The sequence below is a fragment of the Loxodonta africana genome, chromosome 7 (genome assembly GCF_030014295.1).
Source record: "Loxodonta africana isolate mLoxAfr1 chromosome 7, mLoxAfr1.hap2, whole genome shotgun sequence".
In the NCBI taxonomy this organism is placed as follows: Eukaryota; Metazoa; Chordata; class Mammalia; order Proboscidea; family Elephantidae; genus Loxodonta; species Loxodonta africana.
In genome coordinates this window covers 91,361,062-91,388,684 of record NC_087348.1, presented here as the reverse complement: position 1 = coordinate 91,388,684, position 27,623 = coordinate 91,361,062, and the positions used below count along the sequence as shown (strand labels likewise).

General features: G+C 48.7%; 2 protein-coding genes across 5 annotated transcripts in view; both read left to right on the top strand.

Moving 5' to 3' along the window:
- The window catches only part of C2CD3 (C2 domain containing 3 centriole elongation regulator), a 168,538-nt gene extending 159,014 nt beyond the window's left edge, over window positions 1–9,524 (top strand). The window contains exon 33 of the mRNA XM_010599587.3: window positions 8,753–9,524. Coding sequence (XP_010597889.1) covers window positions 8,753–8,893 — 141 coding nt within the window. The 3' untranslated portion in view covers window positions 8,894–9,524. The remainder of the gene's footprint in view (window positions 1–8,752) is intronic.
- The window catches only part of UCP3 (uncoupling protein 3), a 52,881-nt gene that overhangs the window by 15,503 nt on the left and 9,755 nt on the right, over window positions 1–27,623 (top strand). For 2 of the 4 annotated variants that reach the window (XM_023538959.2, XM_064288687.1), the window contains exons 1-4: window positions 23,620–24,661; window positions 24,962–25,162; window positions 26,322–26,423; window positions 27,164–27,344. In XM_023538959.2, coding sequence (XP_023394727.1) covers window positions 24,313–24,661; window positions 24,962–25,162; window positions 26,322–26,423; window positions 27,164–27,344 — 833 coding nt within the window. In that variant the 5' untranslated portion in view covers window positions 23,620–24,312. Of the gene's footprint in view, window positions 1–12,360; window positions 16,223–23,334; window positions 23,556–23,619; window positions 24,662–24,961; window positions 25,163–26,321; window positions 26,424–27,163; window positions 27,345–27,623 lie in introns of those variants that run through there. The other 2 variants (XM_023538960.2, XM_064288686.1) reach the window with 2 other exon arrangements.

The window sequence follows — 27,623 nt, the reverse complement described above, 5'->3', positions numbered from 1 at the left end:
ACATCAAGCTTTTATTACTTCCTGAACAGCTACCAGCCTAGGCAAGACTGTAAGCAGCTGAGCACACCCTCTGACAAAGAGACCCTCCTACTATAGCACCCCAGTACACATGATTAGAAAATTCCATGTATCAGGGACTTGGGTTGCTCGCAGTTACAGGGGTCTACTATTGTTCCTTTTCTTAAACCCCCCAAAAAACCAAACCCATTCCTGTCGAGTCAATTCCGACTCATAGCGACCCTATGTGGCAGAGTAGAACTGCCCCACAGAGTTTCCAAAGAGTGCCTGGTAGATTTGAACTGCCAACCTTTTGGCTAGCAGCCACAGCAGTTAACCACTATACTACCTTCCTTTTCTTAGGAAGGAAAATTACATGAACATTGGATTCTGAGGTGTACTTAATCCCCATAAACAGACTTTATTTCTGCTTTTGGTAATTAGAAACTTTCAGCATCATCCAAAACCCAGAGACTGAGCAGTGATGGGGAAAATGCCCCTTCCTTGACTGGCATCATTCTTCCAATATGTAGTCCTCAGGTAGACCCAGGATCCTGCCCTGCTAGCCCAAAGTTCTAAAATAACAAAAAGCTGGACATTTCCCCAGCCTTCCAGACTCTGGGAAACAGAAAAGACTTCTCTTTGATGAATAAGAAAGCCAGAGCTGGGCTTGGGGATAGGCAAGCCAGAGAGCAGGAGGGTAGTTTGGGCCTCAAACTCAAAATTTTCATCTTGCAGCAAATGTGCAAAACCATAGCCCTAAGCTGGGTGCAGGAGAAGACAGAAAAAGGAGTTATGCCCCTTCCCTTAGGGAGCTCACAGTTGCCCTGGGAGCCAGCTTTCTGTACCACTTCCATCAACCCCTACCTAGTGCCTGGATCTGGTGCTATTGACCCTGTCTACAAGGAGCTTCAGAAAGGCACTGGCCCTCCAACCACTCACTGAGTTTCACAAGTGATATTAATCTATATCAGCATTAAGTAAAACAGCCAAGGGAAAGATTATAGGAGAAGAAGATGGAGCCACATAGGATGGCCTGAGAAGAATTCAGCAAAGATGAGGGAAAGGTTTTGCAGGCTGTGGCTTTGGAAAGAAGAAATCCCTCAGAGAACCTACAGAATTTAGCATCTGGCAGATACAAATGATACGTGCTAGAAGAGGCCAGAGGAGGGGAGAGATGGGCCTGGTCTGAAACAGTCAAGGCAGGATAGGAATCAGAAGCAAAGAGCAAGAAGCAACCTGTTATCTGAGCTTTGGCTCTGCCCTGCCTACATGGCAGTTCCTTACACTGAAATGGTTCCCGTCTTGTTCCGCACCTTCTTGTACTAAGCCCAGGCTCTACCCACATCATAAATGAGCCCTTAGATTAACCACAGGCATGGGGCCAGATGGTGTTATTCATGAGGAGGCAGGAAATAGGAGGCAAGGCCAGGCGTGAGTGTATCCTTAAAAGCCTTGAGTTGTGCACCCTCTCCCACCGTGTGTTCTCACCTCCACTTAGCCAGACCACAGTATTTCAGACATCACCAGGGACCAAGGTATTCCCAGGCAGCTGTGGACCCAAGAGTCAGTAAACCAGGTTTTTGCCCCAGCTCTGCCGTTGGCTTTCCGAGGCCTTGGGCGAGGTCTCTAGTCTCTGGGGAGGCAACACAGACTTAATTTGTAGCTGTACTTCTCTCTTCTTCCCCACTAGGCATAGTGGTTAGGTGCATGGCCTCTGAATCCAGACAAGTTCAAAGGTCAGCTTTGCCACTTACTAGCTGTATGGCCTTGACCAAACTACCCAACTTCTCTTCAGTTTCCTTATCTGTAAAATAGGTATATGTGTACCTGTCTCATAAAATTTGTTAAGGATTAAGTGAATTAATATATGTATGGTACTTAGAACAGTTCTTGGCACATGACATAGTAAGCACCGTGTGAATGTTAGCTCTTGTTGTTATTACCATTATTATTATTCAGACGGCTTCCCTTTTATGCTGTTGCATTTGTGGGGAGGGGAACTAGTAGGAAAGAAATGCTAAGGGATAAGGAACGTCAGCAAAAGCCTAGCGTCAGGAGTGGGGAGTTGGGATGTTCGCACCTCCCTCTTCCCCCTGGTGTAGCCCCAGAAGTATGGAGAGCAGTGCTCAGGGCTGTAGCAGTGGCTTTGTGCTCAGTTCAGACCCTGAGTTAGAGGCCCAGGACAACACACAGGCCCCATCTAAGGGTGACAGAGCCCTAGCCTCAGAAGCCTGTCTCTGAATCTTGGCTTAAGGTTTTCAGATTGCTTCTTTTCTCCTAAGGACCCAAAGAATGTTTCTGTTCCTTGTTTTCCCTTTCATAAGTCCATAGGCATCTGAAAGATGCACAATCCTGATAAAGAAACCCAGCCCTCTGGGTTCTGTTCGGTAGGGACCTGAGGGACCTTCCTGAGCCCAGCCAGTATCCTGTCTCCCCAGCCTGTGGTCCAAGCCCTCATAGGACAGGAGGCCGTGGCCTATTGTCTCATTTCTTTGAGCACCCAAGCCCCTAGCCATCTACAGAGCCCCAATAGGAGACCTGCAGGTCCAAGAGTTTCTGATAAAGGCCACACAAAGCTTTTGGGAGGACATGAGCTCTCTGGCCAAGGGTATACAGAAGTCAAGGGAAAACGGCCAGAATTGGCTGATGCCTACTACCCTAACGGCCAGTTAGGCAGGCACCTCAAGGAAAGGGCCCACAGGCCTGCTAGGCAGGTGCTAGGCTCAGAGGCCAGAGTCTGGGAGGAACCAGGAGCTCTTCCAGGAGCATACTTTTCCTTCTCAGGAACCCTCTCACCAATAGGATATGAGCTCAAAAGAGTTAAGGAGTCTTGATCTAGTCAGGTCGTTTTACTGTGCAGAGGGGGAGACTGAGACACACAGTGAGTAAGGAGCTTAGGTACAGAGTTTGTTGGTCTTCTGTCTCCTGGCTCTGTGGATCGAGCCAGTCAGGAACAGCTTCTCAGAGGAAGGACGGGGGGCATCAGGTGGTGGTGAAGAATGGAGGGAGCATTTAGGTAATGAGTTATTTGACCAGTAGGGATGGAGGGTGAGCTCAGTGTGTAGACCAGTATGCTTGGACTGAGCTGGGTGAGTCAGATTTAGGATTTGCCTCTCATAGCTGGGCCACTGGTCTAAATGTCTTGTCCCTACTTACCCCCTGCTCCTCTCTGTGGTTGCTGAGTTTACTGCTCAAGGAAGTCCTAAACCCAGCCTCAGCAGAGGCCTCTGGGAACCACCCCAGGGGAAGGCAGCCAGCCAAGGGGTTGAAAGTTGAACAAGGCAGGCAGCTATATTGAGCCTTGAAGTGTCTGAAGCAGCAACCCGTTGACAAGCCCATCTAGCCAGCCAGAACCAGACGGCTGTTTACTTTCAGTTCTCAGCTCTTTGGAAGGTTTTGCTTCCAGCTCTCTGAGTCAGTGTTGATGTCATTTAGGGGAGCTGCTCTGGAAGAGAATAAAATCTTAGCTCTGATCCCAGGCCCGGAGGCTCATTGGGAAAGCAGAGATGGTGGGGAGTGGAGTCTGATGGAGTGGAGAGAGCTTAGGCAGGCCTGGTCTTGCACTGGGCATGCCTTGGAGAGGTGATTTACCCTAGTTCTGCTCTGGACCTTTTGAGCCTAACCCCCTGCCTGGGGTGGGGGCTGGGAACAGCAAGGTCTCGCTTGGTTTTCTGCAGCTGGCATCAGCCCTAGCTTCAGCCTAGCCCCTACGCAAGATGTACCTGGCCAGAGTCCTGGTCGTACTTGAATTTCATTTGAACTTCACAGTAGACTGGAGCTAGGAGACCAAACAGAAGTTCTTAGCTCCATTTGGCAATGAAGGTCCTGAGGACCGGAAGGAGGAAGTGTCTTGCTCTTAAATGAATAGGACAGTAGCGGCTGGGCCACAGACCAGTATTCCTTTTTCTCCGCTCCACTGCCACCACTCTGAGAAAGTTCCAGGGACACCCTATGTTATAGATTGTATTGTGTCCCAAAAAAATGTGTATCAACTTGGCTAGGCCAGGATTCCCAGTATTGTGTGGTTGTCTGCCATTTTGTGATCTGATATGATTTTCCTCTGTGTTGTAAATCATAACCTCTATGATGTTAATGAGGCAGGATTAGAGGCAGTTACGTTAATGAGGCAGGACTCTATCTACAGGATTAGGTTGTATCTTGAGTCAGTCTCTTTTGAAATATAAGAGAGAATCAAGCAGAGAGGATAGGGACCTCATGCCACCAAGAATGAAGAACTGGGAAAGGAGCGTGTCCTTTGGACCCGGGGTCCCTGTGCTGAGATACTTCTAGACCAGGGGAAGATTGATGACAAGGGCCTTGCCCCAGAGCTGACAGAAAGAGAAAAGAAAGCCTTCTTCTGGAGCTGGCACCCTGAATCTGGACTTCTAGCCTCCTAGACTGTGAGAAAATAAATTTATCTTTGTTAAAGCCACCCCCTTGTGCTACTTTTATTATAGCAGCGCTAGATAACTAAGACACCCTGTAAGCAGGGTTGTTCAGTAAAGGCATCTGTACCCACCACCCTCCTGGGAGCATGTGGAGTAGAGAGAACCCAGAACACAGTGGCTTGGATCAGATCACATTTCAGTTGAAAGAAGAGGGTTGGACCCTCACAGGGGCCTGGCCAAAAAGCGAGCCAACGGCCAAGTTCATGATTTATGGAGCATCTCCTATTGCATTATCTATCTACTCATCCTGATCTCTGTTTTCAGATGAGGAAACTGAGGCCTAAGGAGAAAATGACTTGCCCAAAGCCACTTACTAAGAAATGGTAGAGCCAGAACTAGAACCAACTCCCAGCCAGAGCCTCCTGGTTTGAGGAGCCCCGGGAAGCCCCAAATTTTCCTTCTACCACCACTTCTTACCCCTTCCATGGTGCTTTATTTTTTCCCCAGCAGGGTGTCTACCTTTGACACTGAAGGCTTCTTTAAGACACATTTATTGTGGGAGAAGCTTATCATGTTCATGGCCTGGGTGTTCAGGTTCCAGAAATGAGCAAGTTCCCCAGATTTGGAAGTGGGAGACTAAAATGGGAGAGCTGGGTGAATTTAACAGGGCAGTCTGAGAGCTACTGACCTGCTGCCATGCTTGACACCAGACCACAGTAAAGCCAGTTCTGTCCTTTAGCCCAGGACAGTGGTCACCCCACTGTTCACTGGGAAAGTTCTGACAGATCAGCTTGCCGATATCCAAGAGGAATAAGGTCAGATTCTTCATTCAGGCATTCAGGGACTTCCTTCAGCAGGCATCAGCCTGTCTTTCTGGATTTATTCTCCATATCATGCAGTCCAGCCAGGCCCATCCCATTTCTTTCTCTACCATATAAATTCTTCACATCTTTGCTTAAGCTGATCCTCAACTTGGAACTCCCTCCCTGATTTTCTTATGTTAAAATTCTACCTTCATAGTTTTTCAAGTCCCTCTTCTTCAAAATACCCTTCCCCAGGGACATCACCCCATATATGACACTCACTGTCTAGACTCCAACGTCCCTGCAGCCTCTCCAGCTTTGATAATTCTGCTTCCATGTGGCCTCCTCCCTGCCTCCCCAGGAAGTCTGCTGGCTCCTGCAGAGCACAGGGTGTGTTGACGATTCACTGTGCCCCCAGAGCACCCAGCAGGAACATGGGAGTGCTTCAGGTGAGCCATTAGTGCACATGTGGGTGTCCCTGCTCCGGGCATTTTCACCTCTGCCCAGCCCCTCCAGCTTGGTATGTTTTGGGGTCACAACCCTGATGAGGAAAGAACCTTTACTATTAGTCAAGATGTTTTTTAAACTGTATTGAGGTCAGCCAGCAGGACCAGTCCCTGGAGAAAGACATCCTGCTTGGTAAAGTGGAGGGTCAGTGAAAAAGATGAAGACTGTCACACTAGATGGATTGATACCGTGGCTGCAACAATGGGCTCAAGCATAACAATTGTGAGGATGGCGCAGGGCCGGGCAGTGTTTTGTTCTGTTGTACGTAGGGTCACTATGAGTCAGAACCAACTCGATGGCACCTAACAACACTGAGGTCAACAAAAGCCAAATGCTGCTGAGTATGTGTTCTCTGCCCTTCCACATCCCTGCCTTGCCCTGCCCTGTACATCTAGAGCCTACCCCTGTCCCTGTTTTGGTCCCTGAGCCTGGGCCATGCAGATAAGCCCTCCTAGATGGCTGGGTCTAAGTGTATGTGCTGGAAGGTTGGCTGAACCAACCCCCATTCAATTCAGCCCCAGTACAGATGTTTCCCCAGCCAGCAGGTGAATGTCCCAGGTGCAGGCCTGTGCTTGTGCCATTTTCCCTACACATAGAATGGCCTCACACCCACCCCCAGCTCTGTTGAAACCCTGCCCATCTTGGATCCTGCCTGTTTGACACCTCCCCTGACCTTCCCAGTTGTTACTAATTGCTTCTTTCTTAGTGCTCCCAAGCTCTTAGCCTCATCTTTATGACAATTGAATAGATAAGTGTCTGTCTACCCTCTAGCTTGAGCAACCCCATGAGGACTCAGCCATATCTGTCTATTGTCTTTAGGAGCAGATATGGTTGAGTAGATCTTAGGCTCCTGAAAGGTTTGATGAATCACTGACCGAGGTGTGTTTATGGTCATTTCTAAGCCATGGAGGACAAGGGCCATCTGAGCCTCTCCAATACAGAGACTCCTTTTCTTCTGACACCTAGGAAACAGAAGTCTGGTTATAGGACTTAAGTAGAAGACCATGTTCTTAGGCCTGTTTTCCTATCTGGCTTATAGAACAGACATTTCCTTAGTCCATCTGCAGTACAGCCAGGGAGCTAGATGGAAGAGGACTCAGCGTCTCCTGTAAATCCCTAAATAGCTCAGGAAACAATACTCTTGGCTGTTGGGAGTTGCTAGGAGTATACAGAGGCTAAAAGTGCTGCAGAGACCTGAGAGGATTTGACCTCTCCAACCACTGGTACTAGAGATGTTTGCTGTAAGAGCCAGTCTCCTCCCCACCCCACCCACAGCCCAGGCTGCTTATCCTGGTTACTGTGGCTGATCTAGCAGCTACCAAGCTCCTGTCTTAGGTCCAGCTGGGGACACAGGCATCAGACTCACTCCATGCCCTGCAGGAGCACCCAGTGTGGGTGGGGAGGGCAGCAGGTAGCCTGGCCCACAGACCTCCCCTGGCCTAAGGTATAATGGGGTTCAGATACCTCTCATTTTGGAAGGAAGGGCCATAAACACCAGTAAAGGGTGGGTTTCCCTCTTCCCTTTTAGACTGGGCCTGCCTAGAGGACAGGGAGATGGATCTTCTAGCCTCTGCTGTGCATTCACAGCCCTACCACCGCTTTGCTCTTGGTCGTAAGAAAACCGTACCCATGGGCTGACAGCACTGAGTGCTTGCTCAGTTGTATATACTCCCTTGGCATTTAGAATTCTCGATTGGCAGGGATCCTCCAGGTTGCCCCCCGCACTATTTCATATGTGGGAATCTGATGCCCAGTCAGTAGAGCAGGGATGCCTAACTCCTACTCCCCTTCTCACATCCTAGCTGGTGCTCTAATTCTTTGGGTAGATCTGTGTCTCCCCAGCTTACCTCTGAGCTCCTGGAGGTCAGAAATTGACTTCTGTTCATTTCTGTCTCCCTCTGACAGTAGGCGTTAAAAAAGGAAACAGGAATTACGAATGTTATGGATCCCAAAAGCAACTCCAGTCCTTTTGCCTAGCTGGGCCTCAGTTTCTCATTAGCAGAATTGCAGGTGGTAGAGAGGAGAGTGTTAGCCCCAGCCTCTAAGCATCTCTACCAATTTGATTCTCAGTGCACAGAGAGTGGCACAAACAGTGTGCTCTCAGGCCCCAGCAGCTTGTGAAGATCTTGGCTCATGGGATTTGGAGGCAGGGAAGAGATATCTATCCACAGGGCTGGCTATGTAGCTGTGAAGTCAGCCAGCTTCTCCTGGAGTGGCCACCCCCACCTCCTTTCAGCACTGCCTTAGTCAGGCCTCCGCCTCTTCCCCAGGGCCTTACTCAGCCATCTCTCTGGGTGGCTTTCCGGTATAATTTCAGGCTCCTTCAGGGTAGGAACCTAGCATGGAATAAGTACACAAGGAAAGGTTGACTGAGTAAATGAGTGAGCCACAGAGGAGTCCCGAGGACCCTTATGCCATAACCCAAAGGCAAGCACCTGAAAGGTAGAATTAGTGATGCCCTACTGGCCCGAGACAGAGATGTTTGGTAGCAGAGCATAGGGTATTTGCTTGTGGCCTCGTGTCACCTGGCAGCTCCAGGAACACCAAAGCTCCAGGAATAACACAGAGAGTGTGTTATTCAACAACATCTTAGTCATGAGAGTTGGATATATTCCCAGGGTCACACATGGGACAGTCAGAACTCAGAGAACAAATGACTTATCTAGAGTCATGCAGCAAGAGAAGGGATGAGGCTTCAAACCTGTCCTGGAGATGACTGCCCCATCCTTCTCCAGAGTCAGTGACATAGGATGGAAAGAGTCCAGCTTTGGAGCCAGACAAGCCATAGTTCGTATCTTAGCTCTGCTACTCAGAACTGTGGGACCTTGACTTTATTTAACATGAGCTGCAGTTTCCTCATCCATGACATAGGGAGAATGATACACCCACCTCATGGGGTCAAGGTGAGAATGGAACAAGGTATGTAAAGTACTTTGTAAGCTGGTCAGGTCCACATACATATTAGTCAAAGGACCGAAAGATAAGAGAAATCTAAATCATCTCTTGGTAGTACCGTATCCACAGTGCTAAACAAGCTGACTTCTTCTACTCCAGGACAAGAATGAGACAACCAGAGGAGCCCTGTCCCAAAGGCCCTGTCGCCCCAGACCTAAGTTGCTTCCTCCCAATCTGCCTGAAGAAGAAACTCGAAGGATCGCACGAATATTCTCTTCCCAGTTCTCCCAGAAAGATTAATGTAACCTTCTGAGAGACTGAGGGGAGGAGCCATCTGCCCCCTCTCCATCAGCTTTGCCCAGCCTATGGGAGGCCACAGCGCTGTCGTAGCCCTGAAACCACCATCAGCCTAGTCCCTTGGCATCTTAAGCCCCAGTCAGCCCAGACTGGAGGAACTTCATAACCGAGCTCTGTGTCCACCTGCTAGGACTTATGCTTTTTCCCTCCATGATGAGGCAAAGACTAGAAACAAAATGAACTCCAGCACCCAAGTGGCCTACTGATCTTCTGACCAAAGGACCAAAGCAGGCCTCTTTCTGCTGAGAAACTCCTCCTCCCAGTGTCCCTGAATCAGACCACCCTCTGCCTGAGATTGATGAGCCACTTTTGCCTTCCAGTTGGGGTGATGGGGCACGTTTGTACATTGTGTGCATCATCCATAGCCAAGGAAATCCTAGGGCCACCTCCAATTCATTGCGTGGGAATAAGGACTTTTATGGATATGAATTGTTTTTATGCTGTATCGGATTAATCAATAGGAGGGTGGTGATCACCTCCTTCAGCTTTTTAACTGATTGTCTGAAATTCTAACCATGCTTTTAATTTATTGTTTTTACCCAGCTCTGAGGGTTATTGTTCCTGCCTCTGTTTGAATAAAATCTTATTAGTATTTGTATTCTGTGCACAAGCGTTTCCTGGGTTGACCACTGGGAATGCAGGTAAATTCGTTTGTATTCCAAGTGGCAGAGAGAAAACTTGACAACTTTATGTTCTCTCGGAGAAGCTCATCCAGAACAAGGCACCAAGATGACCATGAGACTTCAGAGCTCCCTGGAAGATCAGGCTGGCCCAGATTAGGGTGACAACCGACATTTTCTCTGCTAGTGCTTACAGTCTGTCAGCAAAGTGGAGGGACCAGGTCTCCTCAGAATCCCCCCATCTCTGGGATGGGTAGCTCTGGCTTCAACTGTCAGACCATAAACATTTGAACAGCTACCACAGACAAGGCCCTGTGGGGAGCATAGGGAAAGAGCAAATACGGGCCCTGCCTACTAGGCGTGTTCGGTGTGGTGGGGAGACACAGACGGAAGGAAACGAACCTGAGGGGCCCTGCTTCCCACCCCCAACCACATGCTATTTAATCCTCAAAACAACTCTATATCCTAGACATTATTCCCATTTTCTCGTTAAAGAAGCAGATGTTCAAACAAGTGATTTGCCTCTATGTAGCTAGAAGGTGAATTGCCACACAAGTCATCGCCAGAGATGTCACAAGACTGCTGTGCTCAGTGACCAAAACAAGGTACAGACAGTAAGTGCACGGAATTTGGGGAAAGGAAAGACTATGCAGACTGGAGCAGTCAGGGAAGGCTTGCTAGAAGATACAAGTCTTGGGGTGAGCCCAGAAGATTTGCCTGGTCATGGACTGCTGTCAGGAGAGAACTTGTAGGGGTCTCTGCACCTGCCAGTCTGGCTCTGTTACCTCCTTAATGTGTCCCCTCAGGCTTGACTCTCCCTCTGCTTCCATTGCCTCATCTGTAAAACAGGGATAATAACCCTGACTTCATAGTGTTGTTATGAAGATTAAATGAGATGACATTTGTAAGAGTGCTTCGCCTGCACTTGGCACATAGTGGAAGGATTGAGAAATGTTAGCCCTGCCCCCTCCTCCCCCATCCTCCTTGCACTCGAAGATAGGCAAGCCCACAGATAACTGTAAAACAAGGTAGAACATGCCCAGTGCCCTCAGAGGATGCAAAGTGATACAGGAACCTTGAGAAGGGATACCCTCCTTACTGGTGATACACCCTCAGACCTGCTCATACCCACCTGCCCTCCTTTGTTATCTGTTTATCTCGGCTTCTTAAGCTTCAGCCCACTAGCTCACCCTCCCCTCCCCAGGGCCACAGAGGCCAGCCTCCCTCATATGTCACCAGCCCAGAACTTTCAAGGGCAAGGGACCCAGCTCCCACGAGGCCATGAAGAACCTACAGAGAGGCAGTTGGGAGCCCAGGCCTGAAGGGTAAAGCCTGAGGTGAAAAATATTACTCCCAAATCCTGCTACAGCTCCTGTAAATAACCTGATCTGGGTCAAGTTAGGATAAGGCCACCGGAGAACCTGAGCTGCTCCTGCCCCAGGCTGAGGGCAGCCTCAGATGACACAATGGCACCAGGAGAGTCTGAAACCCACCTCCTACCATAAGCTTACAAAGAGTGTATTCTATACCAGTATCTTATCTCTGGAGGTTGAACATACTTCCCAGTCACAGCTTGGCGGTGAAATGACTTGCCAGTCGTACAGAATGGGTTAAAGGTGTGAAGTAGAAGTTCGCACCCACCAATACAACTGGCCATTGTCACCCCACTTCCATTTGCGCACTCTTCCACAGACACCTGAAAATTGTTATTAGCCATCAGAGGATAGTTGCCTCCCAGCCCATAGCAGCCAACCTTGGAACTTCTGAGCATAAGCTGGGTTCTGGGGACAGGAAACCAAAACAGACAGAGCTGGCCCTACCCTCAAGAAGCTTCCAGGCCGCAGTAAGCTGAGCCTTCCCTCACTCAAGGGCCTGAACTTTCTACTTCTTCCTATGGACATGGTGGGGAGAGGGTTTGGGGTAATGGAGCATTCTAGCAGAGGAACAGCAGAAGCAAAGGCACAGAGGCCACAAACAGCCTGATGAGCAGGCCTTATAGCCTGGGCTTCCTGACTGGTGGCCGTGGAACCCCACCCACCCCAAAGACCTACCTACCATTTCCCAGCCCATCTGGTGGTTTGGTCTGGGATTAGGAATCTGCACTAGAAACAAGATATCTTGCTGCTTCTGCAGCCAAAGAAAGATCCCAAAATATGGGAAAGAATGTCTACCCCTTCGGTGCCCAGAGCCACAGTGACTTCACATAATGCCTGCCCCACAGTACAGAGACCAAAGCACAGCCCCAGAGCCAGGCAGCTGGGGTTTGAGTCCTGTCTCCATTGCTTAGTAGTCGAGGGCTCTTGAGTGAATTACTGTACCCTCAAGGCTCAGCGCCCAGAAAAGGTCTGTAAAAGGTGCTTGTGAGAATTAAATAAATAATGGCTCTAAAGTTCCACGTGCATGCAAATCACCTGGCAAGTTGTTAAAACAGGTCTCTAGGCCCCATCCCCAGAGACCGATTCAGTAGGTCCAGATGGAAGCATAGGAATTTGCATTTCTAACAAGCTCCCAGTGACACCAGTGGAATCACTGAAATAGGGTAAAGTATAAAACACCCAATACCTCACACGGAGCAGCTATTCAATGAGTGGTTGAGCCTTTCTCTCTTTCCCTGTCATTGCCCACAGTACAAAACCTCAGTGCCCAAACCAGGCATTTAGTGCCTAGCCCTACACTGTCTCTCCAATCCTCGACCCACTAGCGAGGCCAGTACCTCATATGCCAGTTGCTGCCCCCTTATTTGGGTTCCTACTGCTAAAAAAAAAAAAAAAAAAAATTTTTTTTTTTTTTTTTTTTTACTGCTTATCCCTGCCTCGCATCCTCCTGTCCTCCTCCCCCTGCAATTTACCCCCACCTCCAGATGAGTATTTTCAGATTGAGCTCAGAGCCCACTTCCTGTGAGGAGCCCTCCCAAACTCAGCAGCTGGAGCAACCACTTCCCTCCTAACACTAGTGCAACCGACTGCCCTGCTGACATTTAGGGCAGGGCCTGGTCCAAGGAACAGCCCAAGCACAACCCAGGTTTTGCACTTGAGTGTTCGGACTTCTGACTACCTGCCCTGTGCCCAAAGCCAGAAATGCCCCTGCCTACCCTTCCCCTGCCTCATCCAGTTAACTCCTTCTCCACCCTCTTCCCTCTGTCACCTGGGTCCCAGGTTCAGGCATGCCCAATCCCTACCCTCAGGACCTAAGGATGGGGCCTGCAGCAGCCAGTCCAGGGGACCATTCCCAACCTGCCCTCACACCCCCTCCACCAGCTCCCTTTGGCTCCAGTTGTATCCGTGCTGAAGCCTCCAAGTATCATGTCAGAGAGAGCAGTCACAGCAGAGAGGTCCGAAGCACTTCACAGGATGCCCGAGATCAGGCCTTGCCATGTACTAGCTATGTGACTTGGATAAGTCATGGTCCGTCCCTGAGACTCAGTTTTTCTCTTTAAAATTAGCATTCAAATATTTAGAATCCTCAGCAACACGAAGGAGTGAAGTGCTACAACATGGATGAACCTTGAAAACATTATGCTAAGGGAAAGAAGCCAGTCACAAAAGATTACATATTGTATGATTTCATTTATATGATATGTCCAGAATAGGCAAATCTATAGAGACAGAAAGTACATCTGTGGTTTCCAGGGGCTGGGGGTAGGGGGAAAGGGAAGTGGCTGCTCATGGGTGCAGGATTTCTTTTGGGGGTAATGAAAATGTTCTAGAATTGATTGTGATGATGGTTGCACAGCTCTGTGAATACACTAACAAACACTGAATTGTACATTTAAATAAGTGAATTGTATGGTATGTGAATTCTATCTCAATAAAGCTTTTATTTTAAAAAAATTTAGAATTGAATAATACCTACATCAGAGTTGGAAGAAATGTATATGAACTATCTAGCACATAGTAGGCATCCAGTTATTACTGCTATTCTTAAGACGAGGCCTGGGGGAGCCCTTCCCAGTCTATCATGGGAGACCTTGGCCTTTGGACTCTCAAAGGTGACAGGTCCACCCCCTCTCCCATACACTTTTGTCACCAGAGGTAGCTCTTTCAGCAGCTCGAAGGAGCTATTTGTGTGTGTGTGTGTGTGTGTGTGTGTGCTTTAAGTGAAAGTTTACAAATCAAGTCAATGTCTCACACAAAAACCCATATACACCTTGCTATACACTCCCAATTACTCTCCCCCCAATGAGACAGCCCGCTCTCTCCCTCCACTCTCTTTTCCTGTCCATTTCGTCAGCTTCTAACCCCCTCCACCCTCTCATCTCCCCTCCAGACAGGAGATGCCAACATAGTCTCAAGTGTCCACCTGATCCAAGAAGCTCACTCCTCACCAGCATCGCTCTCCAACCCATTGTCCAGTCCAATCCATGTCTGAAGAGTCAGCTTTGGGAATAGTTCCTGTCCTGGGCCAACAGAAGGTCTGGAGGCCATGACCACCGGGGTCCTTCCAGTCTTAGTCAGACTATTAAGTCTGGTCTTTTTATGAGAATTTGGGGTCTGCATCCCACTGCTGTCCTGCTCCCTCAGGGGTTCTCTGTTGTGTTCCCTGTCAGGGCAGTCATTGGTTATAGCCGGGCACCATCTAGTTCTTCTGGCCTCAGGATGATGTAGTCTCTGGTTCATGTGGCCCTTTCTGTTTCTTGGGCTTGTAATTGCCTTGTGTCCTTGGTGTTCTTCATTCTCCTTTGATCCAGGTGGGTTGAGACCAATTGATGCATCTTAGATGGCTGCTTGCTAGCGTTTAAGACCCCAGACGCCACTCTTCAAAGTAGGATGCAGAATGTTTTCTTAATAGATTTTATTATGCCAGTTGACATAGATGTCCCCTGAAACCATGGTCCCCAGACCCCTCCCCCTCCTACGCTGGCCTTCAAAGCATTCAGTTTATTCATGAAGTTTCTTTGCTTTTGGTTTAGTCCAATTGTGCTGACCTCCCCTGTATTGTGTGCCGTCTCTCCCTTCATCTAAAGTAGTTCTTATCTACCATCTAATTAGTGAATACCCCTCTCCCACCCTACCTCCCTCCCCCCTCTCATAACCACAAAAGAATATTTTCTTCTCAGTTTAAACTATTTCTCAAGTTCTTATCATAGTGGTCTTATACAATATTTGCCCTTTTGCAACTGACTAATTTCACTCAGCATAATGCCTTCCAGGTTCCTCCATGTTACGAAATGTTTCACAGATTCCTTACTCTTCTTTATCGATGCATAGTATTCCATTGTGTGAATATACCATAATTTATCCGTTCATCCATTGATGGGCATCTTGGTTGCTTCCATCTTTTTGCTATTGTAAACAGTGCAGCAATAAACATGGGTGTGCATTTATCTGTTCGTGTAAAGGCTCTTATTTCTCTAGGATATATTCCAAGGAGTGGGATTGCTGGATCCTATAGTAGTTCTATTTCTAGCTTTTTAAGGAAGCGCCAAATCGATTTCCAAATTGGTTGGACCATTTTACATTCCCACCAGCAGTGTATAAGTGTTCAATCTCTCCACAGCCTCTCCAACATTTATTATTTTATGTTTTTTTTAAATTAATGCCAGCTTTGTTGGAGTGAGATGAAATCTCATTGTAGTTTTGATCTGCATTTCTCTAATGGCTAATGATATTGAACATTTCCTCATATATCTGTTAGCTACCTGAATGTCTTCTTTAGTGAAGTGTCTATTCATGTCTTTTGCCCATTTTTTAATTGGGTTACTTGTCTTTTTGTAGTTGAGTTTTTGCACTATCATGTAGATTTTAGAGATCAGGCGCTGATCAGAAATGTCATAGCTAAAAACTTTTTCCCAGCCTGTAGGTAGTCTTTTTACTCTTTTGGTGAAGTCTTTGGATGAGCATAGGTGTTTGATTTTTAGGAGCTCCCAGTTATCTAGTTTTTCTTCTACATTCTTTATAATGTTTTGTATACTGTTTATGCCATGTATTAGGACTCCTAACGTTGTCCCTATTTTTTCTTCCATGATCTTTATCGTTTTAGATTTTACATTTAGGTCTTTGATCCATTTTGAGCTAGCTTTTGTGCATGGAGTGAGGTATGGGTCTCATTTCATTTTTTTGCAGGTGGATATCCAGTTATGCCAGCACCATTTGTTAAAAAGACTGTCTTTTCCCCCATTTAACTGTTTTGGGGCCTTTGTCAAATATCAACTGCTCATATGTGGATGGATTTATGTCTGGATTCTCAATTCTGTTCCATTGGTCCATGTATCTGTTGTTGTACCAGTACCAGGCTGTTTTGACTACTGTGGCGGTATAATAGGTTCTAAAATCAGGTAAAGTAAGGCCTCTCACTTTGTTCTTCTTTTTCAGTAATGCCTTATTTATCCGGGGCCTCTTTCCCTTGAAGGAGCTATTTTAAAGAGCCTCAAGTCAAGGGAACTACCAAGATCTGAAACTTACTGACCTTTCCCTCTCAGCTTCCTGTCCCTCACAGCCACCTCTCGTAAAGTGATCTAGGCTGTCAACTAGCTTTTCTAGGATAAGGTTTCAGGTCAGCTGGAGTGTATAAAGATCAGTGCCAAGCCAGCGGCAGCAGAGGAACAGTGAATGGCAAGGACAGACAATCAGATGCCTGTTGCTGCCCTCCCAGGATGGAGCTTAAGAAACCCTAAGGAGCCCCTGTGTTCCCCCTACCCTGGCTGGACTCACAGGTAAGACCCCACTCTTTTCTCTCTCCCTCTCCCTTCTGTGTATTTCCCCTTTCATCAGAGGTTTACCAGGAGCATCCAGGAGCTGTTGGATCACTACCCATAGCGGTTCAGAGCTGGCAGAGATTTAGTCCAGCCCCTCCTTGTCAGGATGAGGGAACCGCAGCCCTAATGAGCAAAGTGGTCGCAAGCCTGGGACTCCAGCCCAGCACTTGTGTGGCTCACTCCAGACTCACTTCCCCTCACTCTGCTGGTTGCCTCTCGTGTGATTTTATAAATTCCCATAGATAAGAGGTGACTTGGTCTTTGGTCTGGCCCAGAACCCTCAGGATTCCTCCAGGGCATGATGCCCAGTGCCTCTCCCTATGAGGACCCTGGAGTCCCCTTTCCTAGTAAAGATGGTGAGACCTGGCCCAAGTTGTATGCTGGGAGGTCTACAGAGCCCATGGTGACTCTCTGCCCAGGCGGCTCCCTCAGCTGAGATGCTGTGGAGAAGAGAGTGGGGTCTTACCTCTGAGTCCAACCAGGAAGAATTGGGTTGGAGGTGGGGGTGTGGGGCACCATGGCATCAGGCAGGGTGTCTCAGAATGGGATCTTCAGACCGCTACCTCAGAGTACCTCGGGAACTTGTTTCTGGTGCAGATTCCTAATCCCAGACCAAACCAGAATCAGGATCTCTAGGGTGAGAATCCACTTTGTGTGGAAGCAGCTCAAGGGACCCTAGGCTCTCCCTGGAGTCTGAGACTCACTGGACAGCAAAACAGGCACAGATTCAGGTGTGAGACAGACCTGGGCTCCAGTCCCAGATCCATCACTTCAGCTGTATGAGGAGCTGAAGCTCCTGAAGCCTCAGGTCCGTGTATGTGAAGTGGGAGTAATAGCAACTATTACATAGCCTGATAAAGGGATTGAATTAGTCCATGCCTATAACGCCCTCTGCATAGTGCCTGGTACAGGAAGTGCTCAAAAATGTTAACAGGGCATCACTGTACCCTGGGTCATGCAGACTGGGGCATCCCATCCCTCAGGTGCCCCAACAGAGCTGCAGGGATGAGAATTTCGCTCTTGACCTCTTCCTCTACCGGCCAATGCCAAAGGCTTACTAGCTTCTGGGTTTCCTCAAGTGCCAATTCAGGAGGCAGGAGGGAGAGGGAAAGGAGGTTAGAGAGCTCTGGCCCTGGGGGCAGCCCTTGCTTGTGCCCACGATCATGGCTTATTCTCCCTCCCACTTGACCTGTGAAAGTTAGTTCTAGAGCCTCCGCAGGTATGGTTTTCACCTGAGTCCATGCCCATCTGCTCTGCCTCCTGTGGGTGGCTCAGGACTGCCCTGGAATAGGCTCCCACTTCATCTCTGGCCACTGGTCTTGACTGAGTTCAGGGTTCAGCATCTCCTGTCACCTCACTAGTCTCTCCCTCCCAGTCTATCCTCCACACTTGAACCAGCATGCTGTCAACACAGGTCCCACAGTGTCCTTCCCCTACTTGCAAACCACCAACCACTCCCCATTCTCTAAGTGTAAACCTGGTGTTCAAGGCCCTCTGCCAAAAGCCCTGTGGACATCTCTCATTTCCCATTCCCCCAAAACTTCAGCGAGTGGGGTTCCTTGGTCAACCCATCTTCCCTGGCCTCCTGTGAGCGTCAAACCTGTACCAGCAGGCTTCGCAAAGAATCAGGATAAGTAGAACCTACCCCTGTTTTGTGGGCTCCGCATCTAGGGGGAAAACAATTACAGTTAATGAGTAATTCTACAAGAAGGTCTGGAGTCAGGGGTGGCTGGGGACAAAGTAGTTTCAGAAGAGAAGTCTCTTCTGACCGTTCAAGCCCTCTGGCCCCAGGGAGACAGACCCAGCCTCAGCAGGAGGCAGAGCCCATGCAGCGCCCGCTGCAGGGCCTGACACATGGCCGATACCCCATACCAGGTGGCCTAGAGCATAGGATGCACTGGAGACACACAGCCCTGGGTGGGACTCCAACCTCTGCTACTCTGCTAGCTGTGTAATGTCATTTCACTAGGCCTCAGTTTGTGACTTTGAAAGGAGGGGTAAAAGTACCTAACGGGTAGGGTTCTTTTGGGAATAGTATGCTAGTAGAAAGGCGCCCTGGTGGTGCAGTGTTTAAGTGCTCGGCTGCTAATAGAAAGGTCGCAGGTTCAAAGCCCTCAGGCGCTCCCTGGGAAAAAGATGTGGTAGTCTGCTTCCGTAAAGATTTACAGCCTTGGAAACCCTATGGGGCAGTTTTACTCTGTCCTGTAGGATGTCTGTAAGTCTAAATTGAGTCCATTGGTACGCAGCAACAGAGCTTGGGTGGCCACCAGACAAAGTTTTTTGAAAAAGGGACTCCTACAGTCAGTAGGAGACAGTAGGACACAATACCCAAGGTCTTCCCAAGTCTGAGAGTCAGACTCTCAGATTCATGATGCGAGATTCTGGGCAGCTCAGTTCACAGAAGGGGAAGGGCAGTAGAGGGGTCTCTGCACAGTTTTGCCAGGGCTTGGAAGCAGAGGGAGCCTAACAGGATGTGAGCATTAGGAGAGGCAGCCGCTCGTGCTGTTTCTCTCTCTCTTTTCTTTCACACACACGCACTGCAGGTCCCAACCTCTAGGCAGAGGAGCCAGAGCCTCCCTGCTGGCAACTGAACCCAGCACCCCAAGAGGTGGTCTTCTGTAGGGCAGAGGGGAGTGGGGAAGGAGACAAACTGAAAGATTGTATTTCCTGGCAATGCTGTCTCTTCAGCAAGGCTTAGCTCAGTGGGCCCCTGAGCCTCCATGCTATCTTCCCAAGGAGATCAGACCTTTCTTGGGCCCTTCCCTCAGAGAGGCAATGCAGAAAGGCAGGAAGATGGACGTACTGTGGGAAGAGCACTGGAGAGGGAGTCTGAGGCCTGACTCTGTTGTGCACAAGTCTTTTCCTGTCTGGGGCCCATTTTCTTCATGTGCCCTGTGGGGCAGTGATGCTCACTTAGCCTTCCTCAACATGTTCTTGTTTCATATGCTTAACACTTAATTTCTCATAGATGGGTTTTACGTATAATTTAGAATCTGCAAAGGGCTTTGAATACCCTCAGTAAAAGACAAGAGTGTGGTACCCACACTAACATCTCCACCAGTGCCCCTGGATGGAATAGTGAAGAGAGCTTTTTTGCCTTGGCATCAGGTGAGTCAGTCTGGAGCACCATGATGTTGGGCCAGTCCTTTACCATCTTAAACTTCTGTTTTCTCATCTGTAAACTGGATTTAAATGCTTTCCAGGGTTGTTTCAAGCCTAGCATAGAAGAGTGAACCCAGGCTTTGGCACTAGAGGCTGGCACCTGAGCACATTAGCATCTCTCTGATCCTCAGTATGCACATCCAAAAGTAGGGGAAAGACTGGTATGACAACAGACACATAGACCAACAGAACAGAATTGAGAGTCCAGAAATAAACCCACACATCTACGGTCAACTGATTTTTGACAAAGGTGCTAATTTTTTTTTAGCTAAGTCCATTCAATGAGGGAAAGAAGAGTCTTTTCAATAAATCATGCTGGGAAAATTGGATTTCTACATGCAGAAAAATAAAACACAATCCATGCCTCACACCATACACAAAAGCAGAAATTACACCTCAGTTTTAAACATTTAAAAAATAAAGAAGGTAATGCAGATTCGTGCTGTAAGGGATCAAAATAAAAGCACTTCCTCCCCCAGGGCAGGATTTAAAAGCTGTCCCCCCACACTATAACTCAGGCTTCTAGACTGGGACCCAGTGGCTGCTGAGTTCTGGCCTCAGTCCATCCTCCTGCATCCCATTTCCTTTGGATAACTCTGCACACATCTGTCTTCTTGGCTAGCATGCGAGCTCCTTGAGGGCAAGAGACAAGCCTGATTCATTCCATATCTTTCCTTCCCTGGTGCCTAGCATGGTGGTCAAGATATAACTGATCATTCAGTGCCTGATCTCTAAAATCTACATGATTCTGCTAAAACTTAACCACAAAAAGACAAATAACCCAATTAAAAATGGGCAAAGAATATGAACAGGCATTTCACTAAAGAAGACACTCAGGCCCCTAACAGATACATGAGGAAATGCTCACAACCATTAGCCATTAAAAAAAAAAAAGAGAGATGCAAATCAAAACTACAATGAGATTCTCTCTCACTCCAACAAGGCTGGCATTAATCCAAAAAACACATAATAATAAACCTTGGAGAGGTTGTAGAGAGACTGGAACACTTATCTCCTGCTGGTGGGAATGTAAAATGGTACAACCACTTTGGAAATTGATTTGATGCTTCTTTAAAAAACTAGAAATAGAACTACCATACAACCCAGCAATCCCACTTCTTGGAATATATCCTAGAGAAGTAAGAGCCTTTACATGAACAGATATAAGTACACCCATGTTCATTGCAGCACTGTTTACAACAGCAAAAAGTTGGAAGCAACCAAGGTGCCCATCAATGGATGAATGGATAAACTATGGTATATTCACACAGTGGAATTCTACACATCAATAAAGAACAATGACGAATCCATGAAACATTTCATAACATGGAGAAATCTGGAAGACATTATGCTCAGTGAAATTAGTCAGTTGCAAAGGGACAAATATTGTATAAGACCACTATTTTAAGAACTCGAGAAACAGTTTAAACAGAGAAGAAAATATTCTTTGATGGTTACGAGATGGGGGAAGGAGGGAGAGGGGTATTCACTAAATAGATTGTAGATAAGTTTTATTTTAGGTGAAGGGAAAGACTACACAATGCAGGAAAGGTCAACACAACTACACTAAACCAAAAGCAAAGAAGTTTCCTGAATAAACTGAATGCTTCAAAGGCCAGTGTAGCAAGGGCGGGGGTTTGAGGACCATGGTTTCAGGGGAAATCTAAGTCAATTGGCATAATAAAATTTATTAAGAAAACATTCTGCATCCCACTTTGGAGAATGGAGTCTGGGGTCTTAAACACTAGCAAGCGGCCATCTAAGATGCATCAACTGGTCTCAACCCACCTGGAACAAGGAATAATGAAGAATACCAAAGACACAAGGTAATTATGAACAAAGAGACAGAAAGGACCACATAAACCAGAGACTACATCATCCTGAGACCAGGAGAACTAGATGGTGCCCGGCCACAACTGATGACTGCCCTGACAGGGAACTCGACAGAGAAACCCTGAGGGAGCAGAGAGCAGTGGGATGCAGACCCCCAAATTCTCATAAAAAGACCAGACTTAATGGTCAGACTGGGACTAGGGGACCCCAGAAGCCATGGTCCCCAGGCCTTCTGTTAGCCCAGGACAGGAACCATTCCTAAAGCCAATTCTTCAGACAGGGATTGGACTGGAATAGGGGATGGAAAATGATACAAGTGGACACAGGAGACTATGTTGGCATCTCCTGTCTGGAGGGGGGATGAGAGGGCAGAGGGGGCCAGGAGCTACCCGAATGGACACGAGTAGCATGAGTAGAGGGAAGATATGTGCTGTCTCATTGGAGGGAGAGCAATTAGGAGTATATGGCAAGGTGTATGTAAGTTTTTGTAAGAGAGACTGACCTAATTTGTAAACTTTCACTTAAAGCACAATAAAAATTAATTAAAAAAAAAAAGATATAACTGATCATTAAGATAGTCGCTTATATTTTAGCATGAATTAGTGCATCAGCTCCTTCCCAAGAATAGGCTTTTCCAGGAAGAGGGTACCTGAGTGGGGAATTGAGCGTTAAGGAGATAGCACAGTTGTAGATGGCAGTCTTGAAAACAACCTCTAGAGATCACCTGGCCCAGTTCCTATCTTCTGCTGCCCATCCTACCACTGGTGAACAGGTAATATGTTATTCCCATTTATGAGAGAGGTTAAATGACTTATCCAAGGTCACCCAATTAGTAAGCCATGAAGACAGGACCAGAACCCAGGTTTCCTGACCACAGGCCTAGAGCCCTTTCTACTACCCTGGAAAGAACAGAGCATACACTCTGTCTGCTTCACAGTTCCATGTGACTGGCCCCAGTTAGAAGGGTAAGAACATCAAGACCCTCAGTACCCTAGAAGTGTGTGTGAATTAGGGTGCCAGGTGGTGTGAACAGCTAAAAAATGGCATCAGCACCAAAGAAAGTCCAGGTTATGAGAACATAGGGCTGTCCATGACAAGTGTCCAGCTTTCCAAGGAAACCAAGGCTTAACTGAGACCCTGAGATGCAGACGTGCCCCTGGTTAACCAGAGGTAAAACGAGTGCAGGCCCAAATACCCATTATGTGCGTGGGTATGCACACATGTTCTAGCAGGATGGGGGAGACAGCATATTCCCTTGAGCCAAGACTGATCCCCCTCTGTCTAGGGGCTTATCCTCTTCAGCTGAGAAGAAACGTGTGAGGAAAGAAAGGGCATCAGCCAAAACTGCCCTGAACATTAGTGGAAGGACTCATTTCAGCCCGTCTCCCTCAGAGCCCTCTGGGGAGGCAGTGCCACAGAGCAGCCCAAGGGATGGTCTCCCTCCCACCCCTAGGAACTCTGCAGAGTTGGGAGGAAAATGGTTTCAATCAGAAACCCTCCTGTGACAGAGAAGGAACCGAAGGAGGATTTCGTTTAAGTATAACAGTTCGATCAGGTAAACTTGCAAAGACAAAAGTGCCCTCGTCCAAGATAGAGAGCAGTTTATGTTGAGTCTTAAGGAATGTTTATCTCATTTATTCAGGAGAGAACGATCTGAAGTGATGACATTTGGCAGACTCTGCACCTCTGGAGGAGGATTAACAGACAAGGCTTTTCAGAGGAAGCAACTTGATACTGGGGAAAGAGGACAGAGTTGGGGTTTGGAGTCTGAGCCAGGGTCTGGACCCTGTCTGAGCCTCAGTTTCCTCACTTATGCAAGATACCACCACCAGCCCTGCCTGCTCCGTGGTGGGGGGAATGCACGGGGGAGGGTAGGGATCAGGCTGAGGATTGCAAGAGATAAGGAATGGGAAAGTGACCTGTTTTTGTAGGCCGAATTCACACAGGTCCCGCGTGGCAATGTCTAGGCTTCTCACTTCCCTAAAGCCCACCAGGCATGGAGGGAAGCCTGGGGACCGAGGCCAGACAGCACAGGTTCCATCTGCCTCCTCTGGCCTGTCTCTTACCTCTTGCAGCCTCCTCCCAGCACTAAAGCCCAGGGCAGCAGCGCGGCCTCTCTCCTTGGGCCCCCGCTGGGCCCCGGAGGGACCAGGCAGAGCCTTCTGGGACCATGGTTGGACTGAAGCCTTCAGAAGTGCCTCCCACAACGGCTGTGAAGTTCCTGGGGGCAGGCACGGCAGCCTGCTTTGCTGACCTCTTTACCTTTCCACTGGACACAGCCAAGGTCCGCCTACAGGTAAGTGTCCTTTGGCCAAGGGTCATTGTTCACATCAAAGGAGGGGCTGAGTTTTCCCCTTCTCCATAGCACCTACATCTCTGCCGTCATCCTCTTCCTGACAGAACCCTGACCAAGTCATTCACTCCACTGCTTAGGACCCCTCCTCGACTCCACCCCATCACCATCACCCAAGGCAAAAAAAAAGTCTTAAAAAATCTAAATTCCTGGACTCAGCATGATAACCCCTACTCTGTAAACCATAAAGTGTGAGGTAAAGATAAGGAATGAATTAATTGTGTGACCTCGAGCAAGATGGAAACCCTGATAGCGTAGTGGTTAAAAGCTACAGCTGCTAACCAAAAGGTCAGCAGTTTGAATCTACCAGGCACTCCTTGAAAACGAAATGGGACAGTTCTACTCTGTCCTATAGGGTCACTATGAGTCGGAATCGACTCGACAGCAGTGGGTTTTGGTTTTTGGGCAAGACACTGACCATTTGTAAAATGGGAAAATCGGAGGCAGAAAGGGATAAGAGGGTGTGGGCCTGTGTGCTGCCACTGAGCACCTCTCTGGGATTGACACTGTTCTTCTGGGGGGCTGTCCCTGGCTGATACATGAGCTCTTTTCCTGGTTAGGGTTTTCTGTGCGGAAAACTCCCTTGGGCCTCCGCTGGGCCCCTCCGATTTGCTCTGAGGATCAGTGCCACCAGATGTATAACATTGGCTTGTGAGCTGTAAAATGCTGCACACGCCTTAGCTATTTTTCCTGCGATGCGATGTCTAATCATCATGCGTGTTCTCAAGGTGCAGCCCAGGCAGTCCCAGACCCTACAGGGTCCCTCTGCCACCTTGCTGCCCCTTTCCACCCCACCCCACCCCAGCTCCTCACACTGCTGCTTCGGGGTGTCCCTCAGATCCAGGGGGAGAACCAGGCGGCCCAGGCGGCCCGAAACGTGCGGTACCACGGCGTGCTGGGCACCATCCTGACCATGGTGCGCATGGAGGGGCTCCGCAGCCTCTACAACGGGCTGGTCGCTGGTCTTCATCGCCAGATGAGCTTTGCCTCCATCCGCATCGGCCTCTACGACTCTGTCAAGCAGTTCTACACCCCCAAAGGATCGGACCGTGAGTGCCTGGGTACCGCCTGGACACCAAGAGGGCTGGGCAGAAGCAGACACTCCACACTGCAGTCAGGAGACTGGGGCAGGCCAGACTCAGAGGCAGAGCTGGGGCGTGGGGAAGCTGGTAACAGACCCTTCTTGAGGAGATTGTGAGGCCATCAAGGAAACTCCAAAAACCCTAACCCAGGAAAAGAGCTCAGGTATCAGGCAGGGACAGCCCCACAGAGGAACAACATCAATCCCAGAATGGTGTGCGGTGGCAGCACAGGGGCCCACACCCTCTTCTTCATCTCTGCCTCCCCAGACTCCAGTGTCACTACCCGGATTTTGGCGGGCTGCACCACGGGGGCCATGGCGGTGACCTGTGCACAGCCCACGGATGTGGTGAAGGTCCGATTTCAGGCCAGCATACACCTTGGGCCTGGGTGTGACAGGAAATACAGTGGGACTATGGATGCCTACAGAACCATCGCCAAGGAGGAAGGAGTCAGGGGCCTGTGGAAGGGTAGGTCTGAGCTCTAGGTTCTGAGGGTCTAGGTCTGGGGTAGGGAAAGGAGCAAGGAGGGCGCTCCCAGTAAGCTGCTATTGCAGTCATTCTGAAAGAACATCCCAGCCAAAATTATCATTCACTTGCCACAGTCCTTAAAATCCAGTTCAATTTACCAACCCCTCACCATGTGCAGGCAGCTGTGAGAGAGACAGAAATGAGTAAAAGACACCTTCCATACCCTCAAGGCACTTATAAGACACAGAGGAGATAAGACATGTCAAGGAGCAGCTGTACCACAGGGCAGGATGTGCTGGGTGCTGTGTCACAGTGCAGATCCACAGGTGGGAGAGACCATGCCCGGTTCCAGAGAGAAGGTGACATTTCAGCTGGGCCTCAAGGCTGAGCAGGCTCTAGATGCACGGAGGTGGAAGGGATGGGCTCTCCAAGAAAAGGTCTAAGAGGGGCAGCTGCAGGACAGAGAGGAGAAACACTGGAGGAGCACAGTGTTAAGGATGGGGGGCAGGGAGGGGCAAGGAGAAGGGGGCTTCCTTAGCAACAGGGGCTTTAGAGTTCCCTGTGTGTCCACACAGTGGCCACGTTGACAAATGCTGGAGTCTCTCCCACATGCAGACCCGGGGTCACGTCAATCCTTGCAGAAGAGACTATGACCCAGTTAAGTTGTTCAAGGCTACATGGTTTAAGGACAAAACACCTGAGTCATAACACTGACTCTGCCCTTACTTGCTGTATGCCTTCCTGGAAACTGTTTCCTCTCCTGAGAAATGAGGGGGGTGGATCTGATACTCTCCAAGGGCCCTGCCAGCACTATACTCTGTCACTGTCCCAAGGGCCCAGCCTCCCTCTTCCAAGCAGCCTTCCTTTTCTTACTCCATTTAGGTCTTGGAGCAGGGGCATATTTGAATTTTGAAAGCCGTTGCCAAATGCCTTCTAAAATGTGGCCAAAAAAACACAAGTAGGCTTCTCTCTTTTCTGTCTCTGGTGAGGACATGGATAATGTGAAAGTTGTTAAACGGTAGAAAGGAAGGTATGGACTCCTCTGGCTGAGGCCACGGGAATGGGGCACTATGCCACCCAAACTGGGGGCTGGAAGAAATTACTTGTGGCCTTGCATCTCCCACCCCCTCTCATCAGCCCCATCCCTACTCCCTAACAGGAACTTTGCCCAACGTCACAAGGAATGCCATTGTCAACTGTGCTGAGATGGTGACCTATGACATCATCAAGGAGAAGCTGCTGGACTATCACCTGCTGACCGGTGAGGCCATGGCTCCAGGCTGACACCCTTCGCACAGCAGCCAGCCAGACCTGCCCAGAGTCCTCTGGGGCACAGCAGGGAGGGAACCTAGAATGTAATACAGTAGACCCCACCCAGAGACAACTAGGCTTCAGAAGGAGTAGAGAGAGGAGTGTTGCCCAGTTCAAAGATCAGTGATGAAAGAACCCTGGACTAGGAGGCCAGAGACCAGGGTTCCAGTGCCAGTGCCACGTCTTCCTATGTAACGTTGAGTGCAAGGGTCACTCACCTTCTCTGACTCCAGTTTCCTTACTGGCCAAACGTACTTGGACTTGATAACCCTCCAATTCTGAGACAGAACAGTTCTATTTTGCCAGTACTTACTAAGAGCTCAGAGTCCCTAGGTAGCTCAAACATTAATATGCTTGTCTGCTAACTGAAAGGTTGGAGGTTTGAACCTACTCAGAAATACCTCAGAAAAAAGGCCTAGTGATCTACTTCTGAAAAAATCAGCCACTGAAAACCCTATGGAGCACAGTTCTGCTCTGACACACATGGGGTCGCCATGAGTCGGAATTGACAGCAACTGTTTTTTTACCAAGAACTCAGCCCTGGGTACCGTGAGAGATATGGAAAATGCTATCCTTACGCTCAAAGAGTTCACAGCTTTGTTGGGTACAAACAATGAACACACAAGGAACAGAAAGCACGTGCATGCCCCATCCTCAGACTGGTGTTTGCTCTTCCTTTCCCCTCTGCAGACAACTTCCCCTGCCACTTTGTCTCTGCCTTTGGAGCCGGCTTCTGTGCCACAGTGGTGGCCTCCCCGGTAGATGTGGTGAAGACCCGGTATATGAACTCACCCCCAGGCTGGTACCACAACCCCCTGGACTGTATGCTGAAGATGGTGGCCCAGGAGGGCCCCACAGCCTTCTATAAGGGGTGAGCCTCCTCCTCCTGCCTCCATATTCTCTCCCAGAGAAGCCAGGCTTCCTTCTTTCCTTCCTTCTTTTTTCATGTATAATGTACCTATCAAGGATCAGGCTGGGGATGCAGTGGTGAACAGCACAGATGTAAATGCCACAAAAGAAACATATAAAGAAGTAAAAAAAAAAAAAAAAAAAGAGTAGACTAAGCCTGATTTGGAGAATCAGGAAAGATTGAGCAAAAAGGAGTCTGTTGTTTTTAGTTGCTGTCCGAGTTGATTCTAACTCATGGCAA